This window comes from Pongo pygmaeus, chromosome 6, assembly GCF_028885625.2.
Source record: "Pongo pygmaeus isolate AG05252 chromosome 6, NHGRI_mPonPyg2-v2.0_pri, whole genome shotgun sequence".
Lineage (NCBI taxonomy): Eukaryota > Metazoa > Chordata > Mammalia > Primates > Hominidae > Pongo > Pongo pygmaeus.
Window position 1 is genome coordinate 50,203,669 of NC_072379.2, and position 15,748 is coordinate 50,219,416.

General features: G+C 50.2%; 1 protein-coding gene across 3 annotated transcripts in view; it reads right to left on the reverse strand.

The window, feature by feature from the left end:
- Positions 1–10,641: 10,641 nt before the first annotated feature.
- EEPD1 (endonuclease/exonuclease/phosphatase family domain containing 1) overlaps positions 10,642–15,748 on the reverse strand; it is a 146,275-nt gene continuing 141,168 nt past the window's right edge. For all 3 annotated transcript variants that reach the window (XM_054493705.2, XM_054493707.2, XM_063667394.1), the window contains exons 7-8: positions 14,993–15,187; positions 10,642–13,178 (exon numbers count right to left, since the gene is read on the reverse strand). In XM_054493705.2, coding sequence (XP_054349680.1) covers positions 12,979–13,178; positions 14,993–15,187 — 395 coding nt within the window. In that variant the 3' untranslated portion in view covers positions 10,642–12,978. The remainder of the gene's footprint in view (positions 13,179–14,992; positions 15,188–15,748) is intronic.

The window sequence follows — 15,748 nt, forward strand, 5'->3', positions numbered from 1 at the left end:
AGGCATCTCCAGCCTGGAGGCTCAGGGTTCAATTTCATTAAGGCCGGGCTGGTAGCGGGGGCAGTGGGCACGGGGCCTCAGGCCTGTAATCCCAGTACATTGGGAGGCTGAAGCGGGTGGATCACTTGAGGTCAGGAGTTCAAGACCAGCCTAGCCAACATGGTGAAACCCCGTCTCTACTAAAAATACAAAAATTAGCCAGGCGTGGTGATGGGCGCCTGTAATCCCAGCTACTTGGGAGGCTGAGGCAGGAGAATCGCGTGAATGCAGGAGAACAGCTTGAACACAGGAGGCAGAGGTTGCAGTAAGCCAAGATGGCACCACTGCACTTCAGCCTGGGCAACAAGAAGGAAACTCCGTCTCAAAAAAAAAAAATTTCATTAAGGTGACCCATGGTTTTCTTACACGTGATAGAAGATGGAGGGATGAACTGTTTTGCCTGGCTGTTGGGTGAGGCTTCTCTGAGCCAGGAGAGAGAGAAAGAAGTTTCCCTTTGACCTGGTGGGTGCTCAGACTCCTCCTGGCCACATCTTTAGTGGAGACTTACGGAGAGGAGAACACGGAATACAAGAGGATTCCACTCCGGCCTGGCTAGCAGCTTCCCGTCCAGGCTTGCGCAGCTGCAGGAGCGCTGCACTGGAGACCGTATGACCCAGACCAGGGAGGAGTGGCCCTGGAAGGCAGGGATCTTCCTGCTCCCTCTCCCCCAACCCACTCCCAGGGCCTATCCTGGTGGGTGCCCAACAGGTGATTAACGCACAAAAAGCAACCGAGGGCTTTTAAATAGCCCTTTCTTCTTTTCTCTCTGGGACTTTTAATTTACCCTCCAAATGCATACATTTTACCCTCCAAATACACACATTTTAATGTTCCCCTTTTAGGATTAAACACTGAATTCCTTTTGGTGATTCTTTCCAGGGACTGGCATAAAAGGAAGGAATTACAGAGGCGAATCCCTTCCACACACACCCACCCCTAACTGCGAGAACACTGGCACCTCGGTCTACAGGGAAATGTAGTACTTGCTGATTCTTTTAAAAAGTATAAATTTTGGCCAGGCACAGTGGCTCATGCCTGTAATCCCAGCTACTCGGGAGGCTGAGGCAGGAGAATCGCTTGAACCCGGGAAGTGGAGGTTGCAGTGAGCTGAGATCGCGCCATTGCACTCCAGCCTGGGCAACAGAGCAAAAACTCCGCTTCAAACAAACAAAAAAAGTATTAATTTTATTTATACTTTAAATAAAGTTTTTATTCCTTTAAAAAGTGTGTTTTATTATTTTTTGTGGCTTGGGCTTTTTATTATTTGTGCATTGTATTCATTGTGTTGTGAAACATTTCAAACATACACAAAAGTAGAAAAAATGTATTATGAACCCCTATGTTCCCTTGACCCAGGTTCAACAACTATCTACGTTTTGCAAATTTAAGTGGATTTCTAACTCTACTCAATCCTTCCCATGCAGGGGAAGGAGGAAGAGATAGACCATCTGTTTATTAATTAATCCTAAAGTTTCTAGAAAACTTGCACTTCTAATTCTGTTTTATGAAACCTCCTGCCTTCTGGGCTGAGGAAGGGCAGGCCCAGGCTGCAGGGCCCAGGAGGCTCTCGGAAGGAGAGGCTGCTAACCGAGAGGAGGAAGCCGGAAGCCCTGGAGTTCAACCATTCATTCCCGCAGTGGAATTCTCTGCTGGGGAGAGGCTCTGCCATTCCTCAGTCTGGGCTGGAACTGAGCCTTTCAAGGGCTAAAGGTACCCACCATGAGCCAAGCAAGGATACCTCTTTCACAGCTTCGCTCAGCTCTTACTCTTCTGGGAGGCTGAAGTTCCTCTGCTGTCTCCGCTGTACCCAACCAGCAGCGCTGTCCTGCACTGCAGCCAGCTTGTCTCACCCTTCCACAGAGGCTGCTCCTGCCCTGGGTGGACGCGCTGACTGAGAGGGGACACCAGGCAGGAGCTCAGGGCCGGAAGAACCTCCTCACTCACCAGGCCCAAGGGTGCTAAGGCATCAGCAATTTTCCAGATGGCTGCTGCCTGATGTGATTTGAGACATCTTCCCAGATTCCACTTAGGAAATACCCCAGACACCTGAGGCTGGGCCCAGGGGTGTGGGAAAGGACGTTGGGCTGACCCGGAAGAAGTTGCCTGAGGGTTGTTCCCATAACTTTTGAAGAAGGGAGTGGTGCCTGAGGCTCTGCTTGGATAAGCCACCACTGTCAGGACCTGCTGCGGGGAGACCAGCGTCTCAGCCTCTCAAGACAGCTCCCTAAGGAAAGATGAGATAGGAAGGGGCCTGCAGGCTGCAGGATGAAGGGAAGTCAGTTCAGTCCTTTTTCTCTTAACTCAGCTTTGTGCTCGTGATTATATTATTTCCTTTCTGATTACCAAAATGATGCTTTCATATTCATTGCAGAAAATTAAGAATATATTTAAGAATGAAAACAAAAATGTTCTTTTGTTACACACACACAGAGAGAGAGAGAGAGAGAGAAATAGAGTAAAAGTATGGGCTAAGAATTCTGGCTTTGGCCAGGAGTGGTGGCTTACCCCTGTAAACCCAGCACTTTGGGAGGCCAAGGCGGGCTGATCACCTGAGGTCAGGAGTTCAAGACCAGCCTGGCCAACACGGTGAAACCCCATCTTTACTAAAAATACAAAAATTAGCCGGGCATGGTGGCGTGCACCTGTAGGCCCAGCTACTCGGGAGGCTGAGGCAAGGGAATCGCTTGAACCTGGGAGGCAGAGGTTGCAGTGAGTTGAGATTGTGTCGCTGCACTCCAGCCTGGGTGACAGAACGAGACTCTGTCTCAAAAAAAAAAAAAAAAAAAAAAGAACCCGGGCTTTGGAGTTAGGCTGTTTTCAGCTCCCACCTCCGCTACTGGCTTCTGGAAAATTGTTCATCTCTGAGCCCTGGCACCGTGGGTAGTAAGCCATGTTTCATTACATTGTCTGGAGAACTATATGAGAAATATTCATAAAGTTTCTAATATAACTTCTGGCCCTAATAAGTCCTCGATAAATACCAATTCTAATGTGGCTGACAGATTTTTTGAAAAATTTAAATTTGCCTTCATTTTCCACCTAAGAGATGGTCCCTGCTCCACTGGAAGGCAATCAGCCAGCAAGACGCCACCTCCACCCAGTCATCCTCACACGGGGGACTCACTGTGGTCAGAAGAGAAATGAAAGGACAGTGACTCGAGGGCAAGCCAAAGTGTTCTTCCAGGATGCAGTGTTGATTTGCAATTTTCCCACAAGCTTGGGCCATACCTCATTCATCCCCAGAGTCTCTGGGAACAGTTGGCAACGGGCCTTCCCAGGAGGGCCACAAGCTTCTGCCAGCCCCGTTCTCCAGGATGGGGCCAGAACAGCGCCTGCCCGTGGTGGCACTGCCTTTCACTGGAACCTTTGCCTTGCCCCTTCCTAGTATCATCGTCTGCCTGGGTGTGTCCGTGTCTGTCTGTCTGTCTCCCTGGCCCAGCTCCTAGTCTAGTGTCTGATCTGATTGGTTAGTGGTTAGTGTCCTATGGCTGTCAAAGATACAACCTCACCCCTGCTTAGTAAAGTGCCTGACCCACTATAGATGATCAAGACCTTTTTCTTTTTTTTTGAGATTGATTCTTGCTGTATCACCCAGGCTGGAGTGGGATGGCGTGATATCGGCTCATTGCAATCTCTGCCTCCTGGGTTCAAGTGATTCTCCCACTTCAGCCTCCCAAATAGCTGGGATTACAAGCCCAGCACCACATCTGGCTACTTTTTGTATTTTTAGTAGAGACAGGTTTTCACCATGTTGGCCAGGCTGGTCTTGAACTCCCGACCTCAGGTGACCCACCCATCTTGGCTTCCCAAAGTGCTGGGATTACAGGCATGAACCACTGCACCTGGCTGATAAAGAACTATTTTTTAATGTGGATGGATGGACCATCCATAAATTATTCTTACAACTATATCTGGCTTCTGTGCAGCAAGAATGTCTCTGCAATCTGTATGACAACAGCTAAGTTGATGAAGGACAGAAGTAAAGCCACTGGGAGGTGGCCAGAAAACAGGGTTCAGCTTGCAGAGGCTTAGAAGGCACATTTCTGGAAAGGCATGCAAGCCCTACAGTACCCAGAAGATGCAGATGCACCTCTGACACTGCAAGCTTCTATTGATAACCCGTTCTTGTTATCTATCAATTTATGTAACTCATACTTGTTTATATTTTCAATCAGGGTTTGGAAGAGGGAGGAGGGAGGTGGGAGTGCGTGGTAATCATGGCAGAAGAAACGTGTTCTGGAAATAAGCCCTGAGGTGAGTAAAGGCACATTTGCCTTGAATAATTGAAAGTCTATGACATGCCTGGCTCTGTGCTTGGCTCTTTGGAGAGTAAGGTTGAACTAGGATGTGGTCACTAGTGTACAACAGGGCTTCCTAACCTCTGCACTATTGACATTTGGGGTCAGACTTGTTGGAGGAGCAGGGGTTGTCTGCGTTGTAAGATGTTAGCTGCATCCCTGGGCTCTACCCACTAGATGCCAGTAGCACCATCACCCCAGCTGTGACAACCAACGATGTCTCCAGACATTGCAAAATGTACCTCTCTCCATTGGAAACCACTTGAACCTCCATCCAGTGTTAAGTAACAAGGCAAGACAGTGAGCAAATAAGTGCCAAGCAAATCGCGTGGACGTTTAGGACCACCAGAGTCGAGACAGGCTGGGAACCGGCATGGGATGGAGCGGTTGCAGAAGACCCTGGAGGTGGAGGTTGGGGTGGGGATTGGGAAGGGTTTCTGGGTTAGGTGGATTCCAGTGGATAGAAGATTTTAGGCAGGAGGAAAAGCACAGGCTAAGGCTCAGGGTCAGCAAAGAGGAAGGGTGCTAGAAGGGCAGTCAAGACTCTGAACTGACTGCAGAAGAGGATACTTGTTTTCATTTTAAAATAACAGAATCCACGCTTTAAAAATTGCAAGGCTCAATGAGGAGTCTGGGCTTCTCCCTCAGTATAGTTTGGCGGTTTGTGTGGTTTCGAGGCTTTTTTCATATAAGCCGACAGGCCGTGTCTTTACAGACTGAAGCATCTCCATCCTCTGGATTTCTTCCCAGCTATGGAGGAGCTGGGTCTCTGCCCATGTTTTGCACTGAAGAACCAAGCCCTGGCCTTGGTGATGTGCTGGTAAATGTCTAACAACGAGCTCTCAGTGGAAAGTGTTCTGATTTGTAGCCTTTGTCAATCTTCATGGCGTAAATACTTCCACCAAGGGCAAAGCCAAGCTACCAATAACTAACAGCTGGCTGGCAAAATTCCTGAAACTTGAACAATCAGCTCCTATGAGCAAGTAGGAGCTGACTCCAGCCCACCTCTGCCTGCATGGCTCTCTACAAGTCCTGTGGAGAACTTTATTCTTTTAGCAGCTCAAAAAAAATTCTTACATATTTATTACTGAGCCAAACTACAAGTTCAGAGCATAGGAACAAAGAGAAAAATCCTTTCCCTAATAAAATATGTTGAACTGTCCCAATAGTGGTGATGTTTTTGGCTTGATGGGGTCAGACATTAGGGATCTTGCATCAATATGTACGCATCTCAGACCCAGTTCCCAAGAGGCCCAGCTTGGTTCTGCTCCAATGTCTCTCCTGGGAGTTGTACCTGATGGTTTTTGCCATCACAGCTCACTGCAGCCTGGAACTCACAGACTCAAGCAATCCTCCTGCCTCTGCCTCCCAAATAGCTGGGACTCCAGGTGTGTGCCACCACGCCCAGCCAGTACCTGGCTTTATTACCAGTTTTCATCTGAATCCACTGGGGAATGGGACAATTTTGTTTTTGTTTCTTGGCTAGGAATTGCTTAATCCTGAAAGTTTTGTGAGAAGACATGGTAGGAACAGGGCCGACAGCACATGGCACAATAGTGGAGCTCGGCAAGCATGGGAGTGCAGGAGCTCAGAAGCGCGGGAGACGGGGAGCGTGGGAGCGTGAGAGAGTGGGAGCATGGGAACACGGAAGCGCGGGAGAGGGGGAGCATGGGAGCGCGAGAGCGTGAGAGAGTGGGAGCATGGGAACACGGAAGCACGGGAGAGGGGGAGCATGGGAGCGCGAGAGCGTGAGAGAGTGGGAGCATGGGAACACGGAAGCACGGGAGAGGGGGAGCATGGGAGCGCGGGAGCGTGAGAGAGTGGGAGCGTGGGAACACGGAAGCACTGGAGAGGGGGAGCATGGGAGCGCGAGAGCGTGAGAGAGTGGGAGCGTGGGAACACGGAAGCACGGGAGAGGGGGAGCATGGGAGCGCGAGAACGTGAGAGAGTGGGAGCGTGGGAACACGGAAGCACGGGAGAGGGGGAGCATGGGAGCGCGAGAGCGTGAGAGAGTGGGAGCGTGGGAACACGGGAGCGCGGGAGAGGGGGAGCATGGGAGCGCGAGAGCGTGAGAGAGTGGGAGCGTGGGAACACGGGAGCGCGGGAGAGGGGGAGCATGGGAGCGCGAGAGCGTGAGAGAGTGGGAGCGTGGGAACACGGGAGCGCGGGAGAGGGGGAGCATGGGAGCGCGAGAGCGTGAGAGAGTGGGAGCGTGGGAACACGGGAGCGCGGGAGAGGGGGAGCATGGGAGCGCGAGAGCGTGAGAGAGTGGGAGCGTGGGAACACGGGAGCGCGGGAGAGGGGGAGCATGGGAGCGCGAGAGCGTGAGAGAGTGGGAGCGTGGGAACACGGGAGCGCGGGAGAGGGGGAGCATGGGAGCGCGAGAGCGTGAGAGAGTGGGAGCGTGGGAACACGGGAGCGCGGGAGAGGGGGAGCATGGGAGCGCGAGAGTGTGAGAGAGTGGGAGCATGGGAACACAGGAGCGCGGGAGAAGGGGAGCATGGGAGCGCAGGGAGTGGGAGCATGGGGGCACGAAAGAGCGGGAGCACGGGAGCACGGGCCTCGCATGCTATGCTCATCCATGGTGGCCTTTAATTGGTTCAAACACATGTGGCCTCCATTTCAGGAGTCAGCACCATTTTTTGGGGGTCCTAATTTTAAAAATGTTTACGAACTGGATTATTTATCTTAAATCGGGGCTTTTTTCCCCCTAAATTTCCATGCAACCTTTTCAGATGGCTTTTTAATAATTGTTATTTGTAATAATGTCAATAGCTATGAATAATGAATTCTGTCTTCCCTGCTAAACTGTAAGCTTCACACAAAAGGGATTATCCTGTGAAGTGTCAGGCACACATTAGGCCTTCAGTAAATATGAGTTGGATGGATGGATGGATGGATGGATGGATGGATGGATGGATGGATGGATGGATGCTTTGGCTTTGATCATTCTCTCCCCTCCCCCTTCCTCTCTCCCTTATTTCCCGTATTTAATTTATTCTAACCAGCCAGCTGCTAAGTGGGCAGGCTGGAAAAGGTGCTATTCATGAAGTTCTTAGGAAGGAAGTGTCCAGTGTCAGCCTGGTCCCAGAGGCTCTGAATGAGGGTTCACTGCAACTTCCAGCCTGGCCCAGAGAGAGATTTCTGTATCAATGAGCCACCCAGATCCAAGTGATAGCTCCATCCAAACCACTTTAGAAATCACACCTCAAGGCCATACTGAATTGGATTGTCCTTATTTAAAGCATTTCAAAGTAAAACATCCAGGTATTCCTTTACTGAGGGGGAACAAGTAGGAATCAAGCCCAAGAAAACAAGAAAACATCTCCAGGCACTGAACTGCTAATGCAGCCTTGCACCAGCCCAGCCCTAGGACTTGTCAGCTGGCAACCCGAAAATCCAACAGGCCTCAGGCTACTTAAGCCCATTAATGAAGCAGAGTACGCTAAGGTATCTGGTGTGCACACATGAGCACGTGTCTTTGTGTACACATCCTCACAACTCTGCATGGCCGACACCTTTGCTCATTCAGCCTGAAACCTCAATTCCTGCACCAACAAAGCATCCCTTGGCAAACACTGCCCCTCTCAGGGGGTTTTCTCTCCAGGATGCAGTGGTGGATCATGCCAAGGCATGAGCTCTTAAGTCGTCTCCAATCCTCTCCTGGCTGATTCCTCTAGAAGTACAGTGACCTGCCCCCTGACTGCATGACCTACCCTTCCCAAGCCCCTCACACCACTCACAATGTGTCTGCTCATGCAGGCTGCTCTGTGGACACTCCTTGGAGAGGCTGGGCCTGCCAAATTCAGTGACCATCCCAGGGAATGTTGGCTGTCCCTCCCCACAGGAATTCACCCAGTGGCCGCCTGTCCTTGTGCTCATGGTAAATCCAAGGTGCTGTGTGTGTGGTCCCCAGAGAAGCTTTATTGAGTTTCCCACTGAGTTTCTCTACCAGGAACAGCTGGAGCCTGGGAGCAGCAGTTTTTGGCCCTCAGAGAGCCTCTGGGTTTTTCTCAATAATCAGTGTGCATGTGACAGGTACCACTGGCCCAGGGGTCCCTACTTCTGAGGGCCCAAATTGACCAGTGGAAAGTATAGAATTACATGCTATTGGGAGACCACAAAGCTTGTAAGGAGCAGAGAGAGCCTGGGGATAAAATGTAAACACTAAGAAATAAGCAGTGAAAGATTATTTTTAGAAACACTGCCACTTAGTGAGCCCTTAAGATTTGTCAGAGCATTTGAAACAAATGGCTCCCCTGCAGTGTCACACCACTGGCCCTGCAGTCAGATGCCCTGAGAGCTGGGCAGATGTTTATTTTTCACAATCTTCTCAGAGAGGTTTTGTCCTCACTTAATAGACAAGAAAACTGGGACTCTGCCAGACAACTTGAACGTGCAGGGGCCAGCAGCTATGACACAGAGAGCTGGGACAGAAGCCAGGCCTGCTGCCTCCAAATCCTGGGCATGTAGCCATTGAGCAGTGACAACACACCCGTGGTCCTCAGGGGAGAAGTGCCACCCACTCTGTCTGTGGTGTAAGAGTTTATGTCCAACAAAGCCCAGGCAGAGGCACTTTGCCTCTGGGTGCAGGGCGTGCTGGTAGAAGTGCAACGCTGGTGGGCAGGCATTCTGGCTCTGCCCTTTCTCCTTGTAGAGCCCTAGCCTGGTTACCTTCTCCATGCCTCAGTTTCCGCCTCTGTAAAAGGAACAGAAGAAAGATAATAGGACCAACTTGATTGCACTGTTGTGAGGATGAAGTCAGTTTAAAGTATGAAGTGCTTAGAACCGTAAAGGGTCAATAAGTGGGGGCATGGGGTATTTGAAACTGTGTGCTGAGTTTAAGACCTGTGAGTGGTGTTCAAGTCATTAATTCCTTTCCCCAGAAAACAAACCCTGTGGCTGTCTCAGGTGAATTTCACTTATCTCCCCTGCACAGAGGGTGGAGTCTTAAGCCATGCTGGGCAGAACTGAAAACCCAGGTGTTAGGATTCTCACCCATTCCAGAGGGCAATCTCATCTGCACTGAGGAGAATTCTGATGTCAGAACCAAAGAAACACAAAGAAGAAAATAGCATCCCCTTGACTTCGGAAGAAAGCAGCCCTTTAGGAAAGGCCAAGCCCGTGTCCTCCCTTGCAGTCCCTAGAGCAGCCATGAGGGAGTCAAAGCTTGGGCCTAGTTATTTGAGGCCCAGGAGGGCTTCCGGCCTCTAGTCAGTCACCCCTGCAGTGCTGGCAGAGCTGATAGAGATGGCTGGGGCCCCATCCCTGCATAGAAAGAGCCATCTCTGATCTGTGGTAGACAATGGGCAGGAGAGGAGAGAAGTTCCATTGGGGCCCGGAAGGGACAGTTGGCTGCCTGCAGTTCTCCTATGATAGGGAGAGCAGGGAGAATGCCATGGGCTCCCAGTCAGCGCCTGTGGGACTGTAAGAGCTTTTCTGGTACTTAATCCCTTCTTCCCCTCCCAACCCCGGTTCAGCAGCAGGCGACTCCCCTTGGCTTCTCCAACAAAGTTCTTCGCAGTTAGGCCCCTTCTCAGACAATCTTGGAAGATGGAGCAGCAAGAAAAGAATGGAGAGGGAGAATGGAAGAGGTGGACTCAGAAATGCCACATTTGTGGGTAGAGCTGGGGCTGGGGTGGGAGGAAGCTCTGAGGAAGGCACAGAAACAATCCAAGAGAGGCAGGTCAATTCCACACAGCAGAACATGACTCAGTGGGAAAAAGAAAGGAGCTATCGGGCCACAGAAAGACACAGAGCAACCTTAAATGCATGTGGCTAGGGGTAGAAGCTCACATGAACAGGCTGCATACTCTCTAATTCCAACCAAACGACACCCTGGAAAAGACAAAACTGGAGATGGTGAAAAGGGCAGTGACTGTCACGGGTTAGCGGGAGGGAGGCATGGGTGAATAGGTGGAGAACAAGGGTATTTTTTTTAGACAGTTTCGCTCTTGTTGCCCAGGCTGAAGTACAATGGCATGATCTCAGCTCACTGCAACCTCTACCTCCCAGGTTCAAGCAATTCTCATGCTTCAGCCTCTGAGTAGCTGGGATTACAGGCATGCGCCACCACATCTGGCTACATTTTGTATTTTTAGTAGAGATGGGGTTTCACCATGTTGGTCAGGCTGGTCTCGAACTCCTGACCTCAAATGATCTGCCCGCCTCCACCTCCCAAAGTGCTGGGATTAGGGGCTCGAGCCACCATGCCCCACCACAAAGGCATTTTTAGATCAGAGGAACTATTCTGAATGATTCTGTAGCATGGTGATACATGTCATTCTACATTTGTCAAAACCCATAGGATGCACAACACAAAGAGTGAACTTTAATATAAACTATGAACACTGTAGCTAATAATAATGAATACAAGTTCATCAGTTGTAACAAAGTGCCACGCTAATGCAACATGCTAATTAGAGGGAGAAATATGCAAAGAAGAGGGGGGATATGGGAATCCCTTTGTGCCTAATTTTTCTCTAAACATAAAACTGCTCTTACAAATAAAGCCTATTAATTAAAACAACAAAATACAAAGCAACAACTAAAACCAAAACAGCTAACACCCAATGGGTTGAGCTGGAGTAAGAACAGGCTGCCCAGCACATTTCCTGGGCCACTGAGCCCCGGGCGTGAAAAGCAAAAGGGCCAGTGAGGTTTGGCTGGGACTCAGCATCCCAGCCTCTGGCTCAAGCCCGATTACGAACACAAAGGTCATCTGATTGGATTTCCTTTCCCCTCAGCTCACTTAAGGAGGCCTTCCTGTCCACAGCTTTGGTTGCAAAAAGGAATCTGGCTAAAGGAATTTGGGACATCCGGCTGGTGAACGTAGGGGAGGTTTTACCTTTAGATGAGGCACCAGAAACGATGCGCTCCCTGGTAGCATCCTGAGCTGCCCCTCTTGACTTTAATGCTAACCCTGCTGCTTTTCCTCAAGGCTCAGACATCCCATTTCGATGCTTCCAGAGGCACAGCCTGAACCCAGGGACAGGAGCTGCCGCCCTCCCACTGCAGAGACCTCAGAATGGACACAACTGATTCCCAAGTACCCTTAGAGATCCTGGAAGAGGGTTCCCTTCCCGTCCCCAAGACCAGTGATGCTCCTTGGAGCCAGGTGGCCCCAAAAGGATGGCCTTTGGGGAAAAATGGGCCCCCTTCACGGCCCATCAGCTCCAGATCAGAGAAGCCACTGGGTTTACACTGCTTGGGGACAGGAGGGTTCTTGATACTGGTCCACATTTAGTGTTCGGTGTGGAAAGCGGAATAAGTCCTCAGCTTCCATGGGATACTGGAATAATCTAGGTAATCTAAGCTCATAACTCACCTTTTCACTATTTACTTTCATATTTTTCCATTCATGTTAAGCATAAAGTTGAAATGGGAGCACACAGCAAAACCTGAGTCTGCATCCCCTCTATTTACCCAGTGGTGTGACCTTGAGGAGGTCGAGCTCTCTAAGCCTCAGCTTCTTCAGCTGTGAAACGTGAATTGTGGCAGATCTCCCTGGGATGGTGTTGCCTAAGGGAAATCCCTCCTGGCTTGGGCTCGGGGATGCAGATGCCTAGTGGCAGGCACGCATCCTCGCTTCCCCCCACAACCTCTCTCCAGCCCCACAACCAACTGTCCCTACCTCCAGCCACTAGGAGGGGCACTCTCCATGATACTCCGAGGTCTAACTTATGTATCCTGACACAGCACACATTCCTGACAGTCAACCACAGGAGGCTCCGGGCTAAAAACTGGAGTGAGTGGGGAGAAGGGAGGAGGTGATACCACCTTGAGAGAATTCTTGTCCTGCAAAGAGAACTGAACAAATGGTGCTCCAGGCAAAAGCCAGGCTGGTGAAGGAGGCAGGGGATGAAGGAGGGCTGGGAAGGGGAGATGATAGAGAGGCTTCACAGAGGTCCAGGCAAGTTGATGGGGGCTTGAGAGGCGCCTCTGCAAGGCCTCAAGGTGGGGACATAAAAGGCGCAGGGGAGGTGAAGCCGGTCAGGGCTTGACCCTAGCTCCACACAGAGGCACCTGCCATGGTGCAAATATACACTGCGCGTCGGGGGGCGGGGGGAGGGGGCAGGAGGAGGGCTGTTGTGGACTTGTCCCATGCTCTCACTGCAGCGAGGCAGGTTAATCTGTTTATTTTTTCAAAACAAAACTAAAAATCGCCACTCAATGTATCTGAGCAGAGTGCCTGATCACAGTTAAAAGCTTTCTGTAATGCACAGCAGGAACGTCACAGCCTGGTGGTGAGAAATGAGTGCTTCTGGCGCTGCTGGACTGTGGCCCACAGCCTGAGCACCCCTTCTTCTCCTCCCTCTGCTCATATTGTCCTTGTGCTGTCATCCAGTCAGCAGCGGACAGCCAGCCCAATGCCGCTCAGGTCTGTGGCATCCAGAGATAAAAGGCGTCTCCGCTCCCCACAGGTTTCTGCTTTGCCCACCTGGTGGGGTACGCACCTGGCACGCCACCCCCACTGGAGGTCCTGAATGGTCCACAGAGAAGGCGTGGGGCAATGCCTCAAGTGCTGATGCTCTGAGAATAAAAATTAAAAGGCAGTTCTGCCCTGAAGCGTCACCCTGCAGGGCTCACTCCTTGGCTGTGCCCTCCTGGGTCCCGGGGTGGACACATGGATTTGGTGTCATCATCGCTCGTGCTTGATGTTGGCTTCACTTCTCTCCAAGGCCACCCCGCTGCCGTTCCGAGGGGCATCCTTCTTGCTCCAGTCCTTTTCAGTGTAGAGCTCGGCTAGCACTGGGCAGTGTTCAGAAGCCACCCCGCCCCAAGACCAGTTATCCGGAATCCAAGGGTTCGTGAGGCCTTCTCTCACCACAGCCCAGTGACCTGAAGGGAGAGGAAGGAAAGAGACCGGGAATCAGGATGGGGGGTTGGGAGTGGGGGGGTCCTGGATTGGCAGGTGGAGGGTCACACCGCATGTCTGCAGGCCGGGGTGCCCGGAGAGGCTGCCTCAGGTAGCTGGAAGGTGCCTGTGCATTTGCCTGTGCATATTAAAGGTCTCGGCCAATTTGATTTTCCACATAAACGAGGGTTTCTGCATTTAGGCAGTGAAAGCATCCAGAGGCCAGGCCTCCTGTCCATCCAGACACACGTGGGCACATGGGCTGACCTGTCTTCATACACGCGCTGCTGTGAATCTGATCACAAAACAGAGAAAGACGCCTCATAAAGACATCCCAAGTCCAAAGCAAAGGTCCAATTTTGCAAAGCAAGAGACACTAAGGGGGTTAGGGGTAGAAATTCTTTCTACAGAAAGGGTAAAAACGAAAAAATTACAGAAGCTTATGAGAAAGTAACGGTATTTTTAAAATGAGGATTTCGAAATCTATGAAGCAGGAAATATATTTGAATATAATTAAATAATGAATAGTTACAAAAACAATTACAGAATGGCTAGATAGCACTGTGTGGTCCTTAGTGCAGGATTGACATGGGCCTGGATTCTGGGTGGAGCTTTGGCACACACTGCTGACCGTTCTGTAGCGGGGGCAACTCCTCCCTGAGCTCAGCAACTTCACAGGAAGGGAACCACTGAAAGGATTTCCAACTTCCTTCCAGCCCTGTTGGCTCAGCTTCCCTAGCTCTCTTCCTTCAACAGCCACCTTCCTGGGAGCCTGCAAAGGCCGTGGGCTGGCCTCTTTTCCTGGCCCATAGGGCATTTCTGCAAACCAAGGCTAGTTTGACAATTGTCATTCTCCCTGAGACCCACTTTCTACATCATTTGGGTCCTCCCATGACAGAGTACAACAGGAAACTACTGCCCCGAGAGAGGGGAGAAGCAGGTGAGAGTCAAGCCTAGATGTCCTAGTCTTGAAGATCTTGGCCTTGGCTGCCCGTTAGTCTCTCTTGCAGTAAAAGCCAGGCCCTGCAACTTTTATTTTAAAATTTCTCATTGAAGTATAATAGGCATCCGTGGGGCTTTGCAAAGTGTCCAGTCAGAGTTTAGAAATACTGTTCTTGTCTTTCATCAAAAGACCCTACTGTCTCTTCCATATTGTTGACTGTCTCCTGACTCAGCAGGTTACCAGTTTGCAGGGAGGGTGAAATCACCCCCACACCCTGCTCCTTGCAGAGCACTGAGCATTTCTCCTGTCCCATTGTGACATTACATGAGACGCCTGCTCACCTCACAGCATGTCCACCTCATAGCACGTCTACACGGCATCCTACAACACAGCACTTGCATGTTTGACAAATGTTTGCTAGAGGACTAAGTGTCCTAAAAGTAACATTATCAGCTTATCTCTGAATCAGGACTCTGCTAATCTATAACCAGGTTTGCCTGGAACACATCGGCTTGCTGTAGGTCAGTGGGTGTTCTAAAATTATTTGTCACACCCCCTTTCACTTTGAAAAATGAGGATTTAGAAATCTATGAAGCAGGAGGAATATTTGAATAAAATTAACGAATAGTTACAAAAACAATTAGAGAATGGCTGGAAAGCACTGTGCGGTCCTTAGCACGGGACTGACGGGCCTGGATTCCTGGATTCAGTCTTTGATTGAATGACAGTTATACAGTCATGTAAACCACAACCCTATGTATGCCTCAGAGGAGGTGAGATGACTTCTGTCAGTTCAGACATGTTTCTCTCACTCCATTCCTGAACAGGAGAAAGGACAAGTGAGTTCTGCCTCACCTGTGAAAACCTTCTTTAAGCTTTTACTGATCCAGATGTTGTCCAGAGACTTCGAGCCTTGAGGGTTCTTGGTGCTGATGTTGGTGAAGGTGTGAGCGGGGATCAGGTGGTGGAACTTTTCTTTCCTCAGGATATCATAGTCATTGCTGTCTGGCCCTTGGCCAAAATCCCCTAAGATAATGACATCCTTTTCTCCTGGAAGTGGAAGAAAATGAGTTTAAGAGTTGGTGGGAAGTAAAACCCAACATTGATCGTGGCCCTTTGAAACGGGATTGAGATTCTCTGACTTGACTCCCACGGGGTTAGGACTGTGGCATGGTTCTCTCTCTCCTAACTCTTCCACATTTCACGTGCATATCACCCTGGCACCAATATTAAGAGTAAGTCAGCAACACGTTTGGAAATCAGGGGCAGCGTGACACAAAAATCACACTTGTTGAAGCTTATGGGTTCCAAATCTTATTACCAAAAAAAAAAAAAAAAAAAAAAAAGACCTAAGGGTCTTACCCAAATATTTAACAAAAACTCAACATACATTTACTGGGCACTTACTATGCAGGAAATCCAGAGATGAATAAAATGCAACTCCTGCTCTGAGAGACAGACTAGAAAACAGACAAGAGCAGAGAGTAGGTGCAAAAACAAACACACATACTGAAACCAACACAGCACAGGGAAAGGCGGTCAGGGAAGGCTTCCCCGAGGAGGCAATGCCTGACTTGGGTCTCAGAGGATGCACAGAAGTGCTCGGTTCAA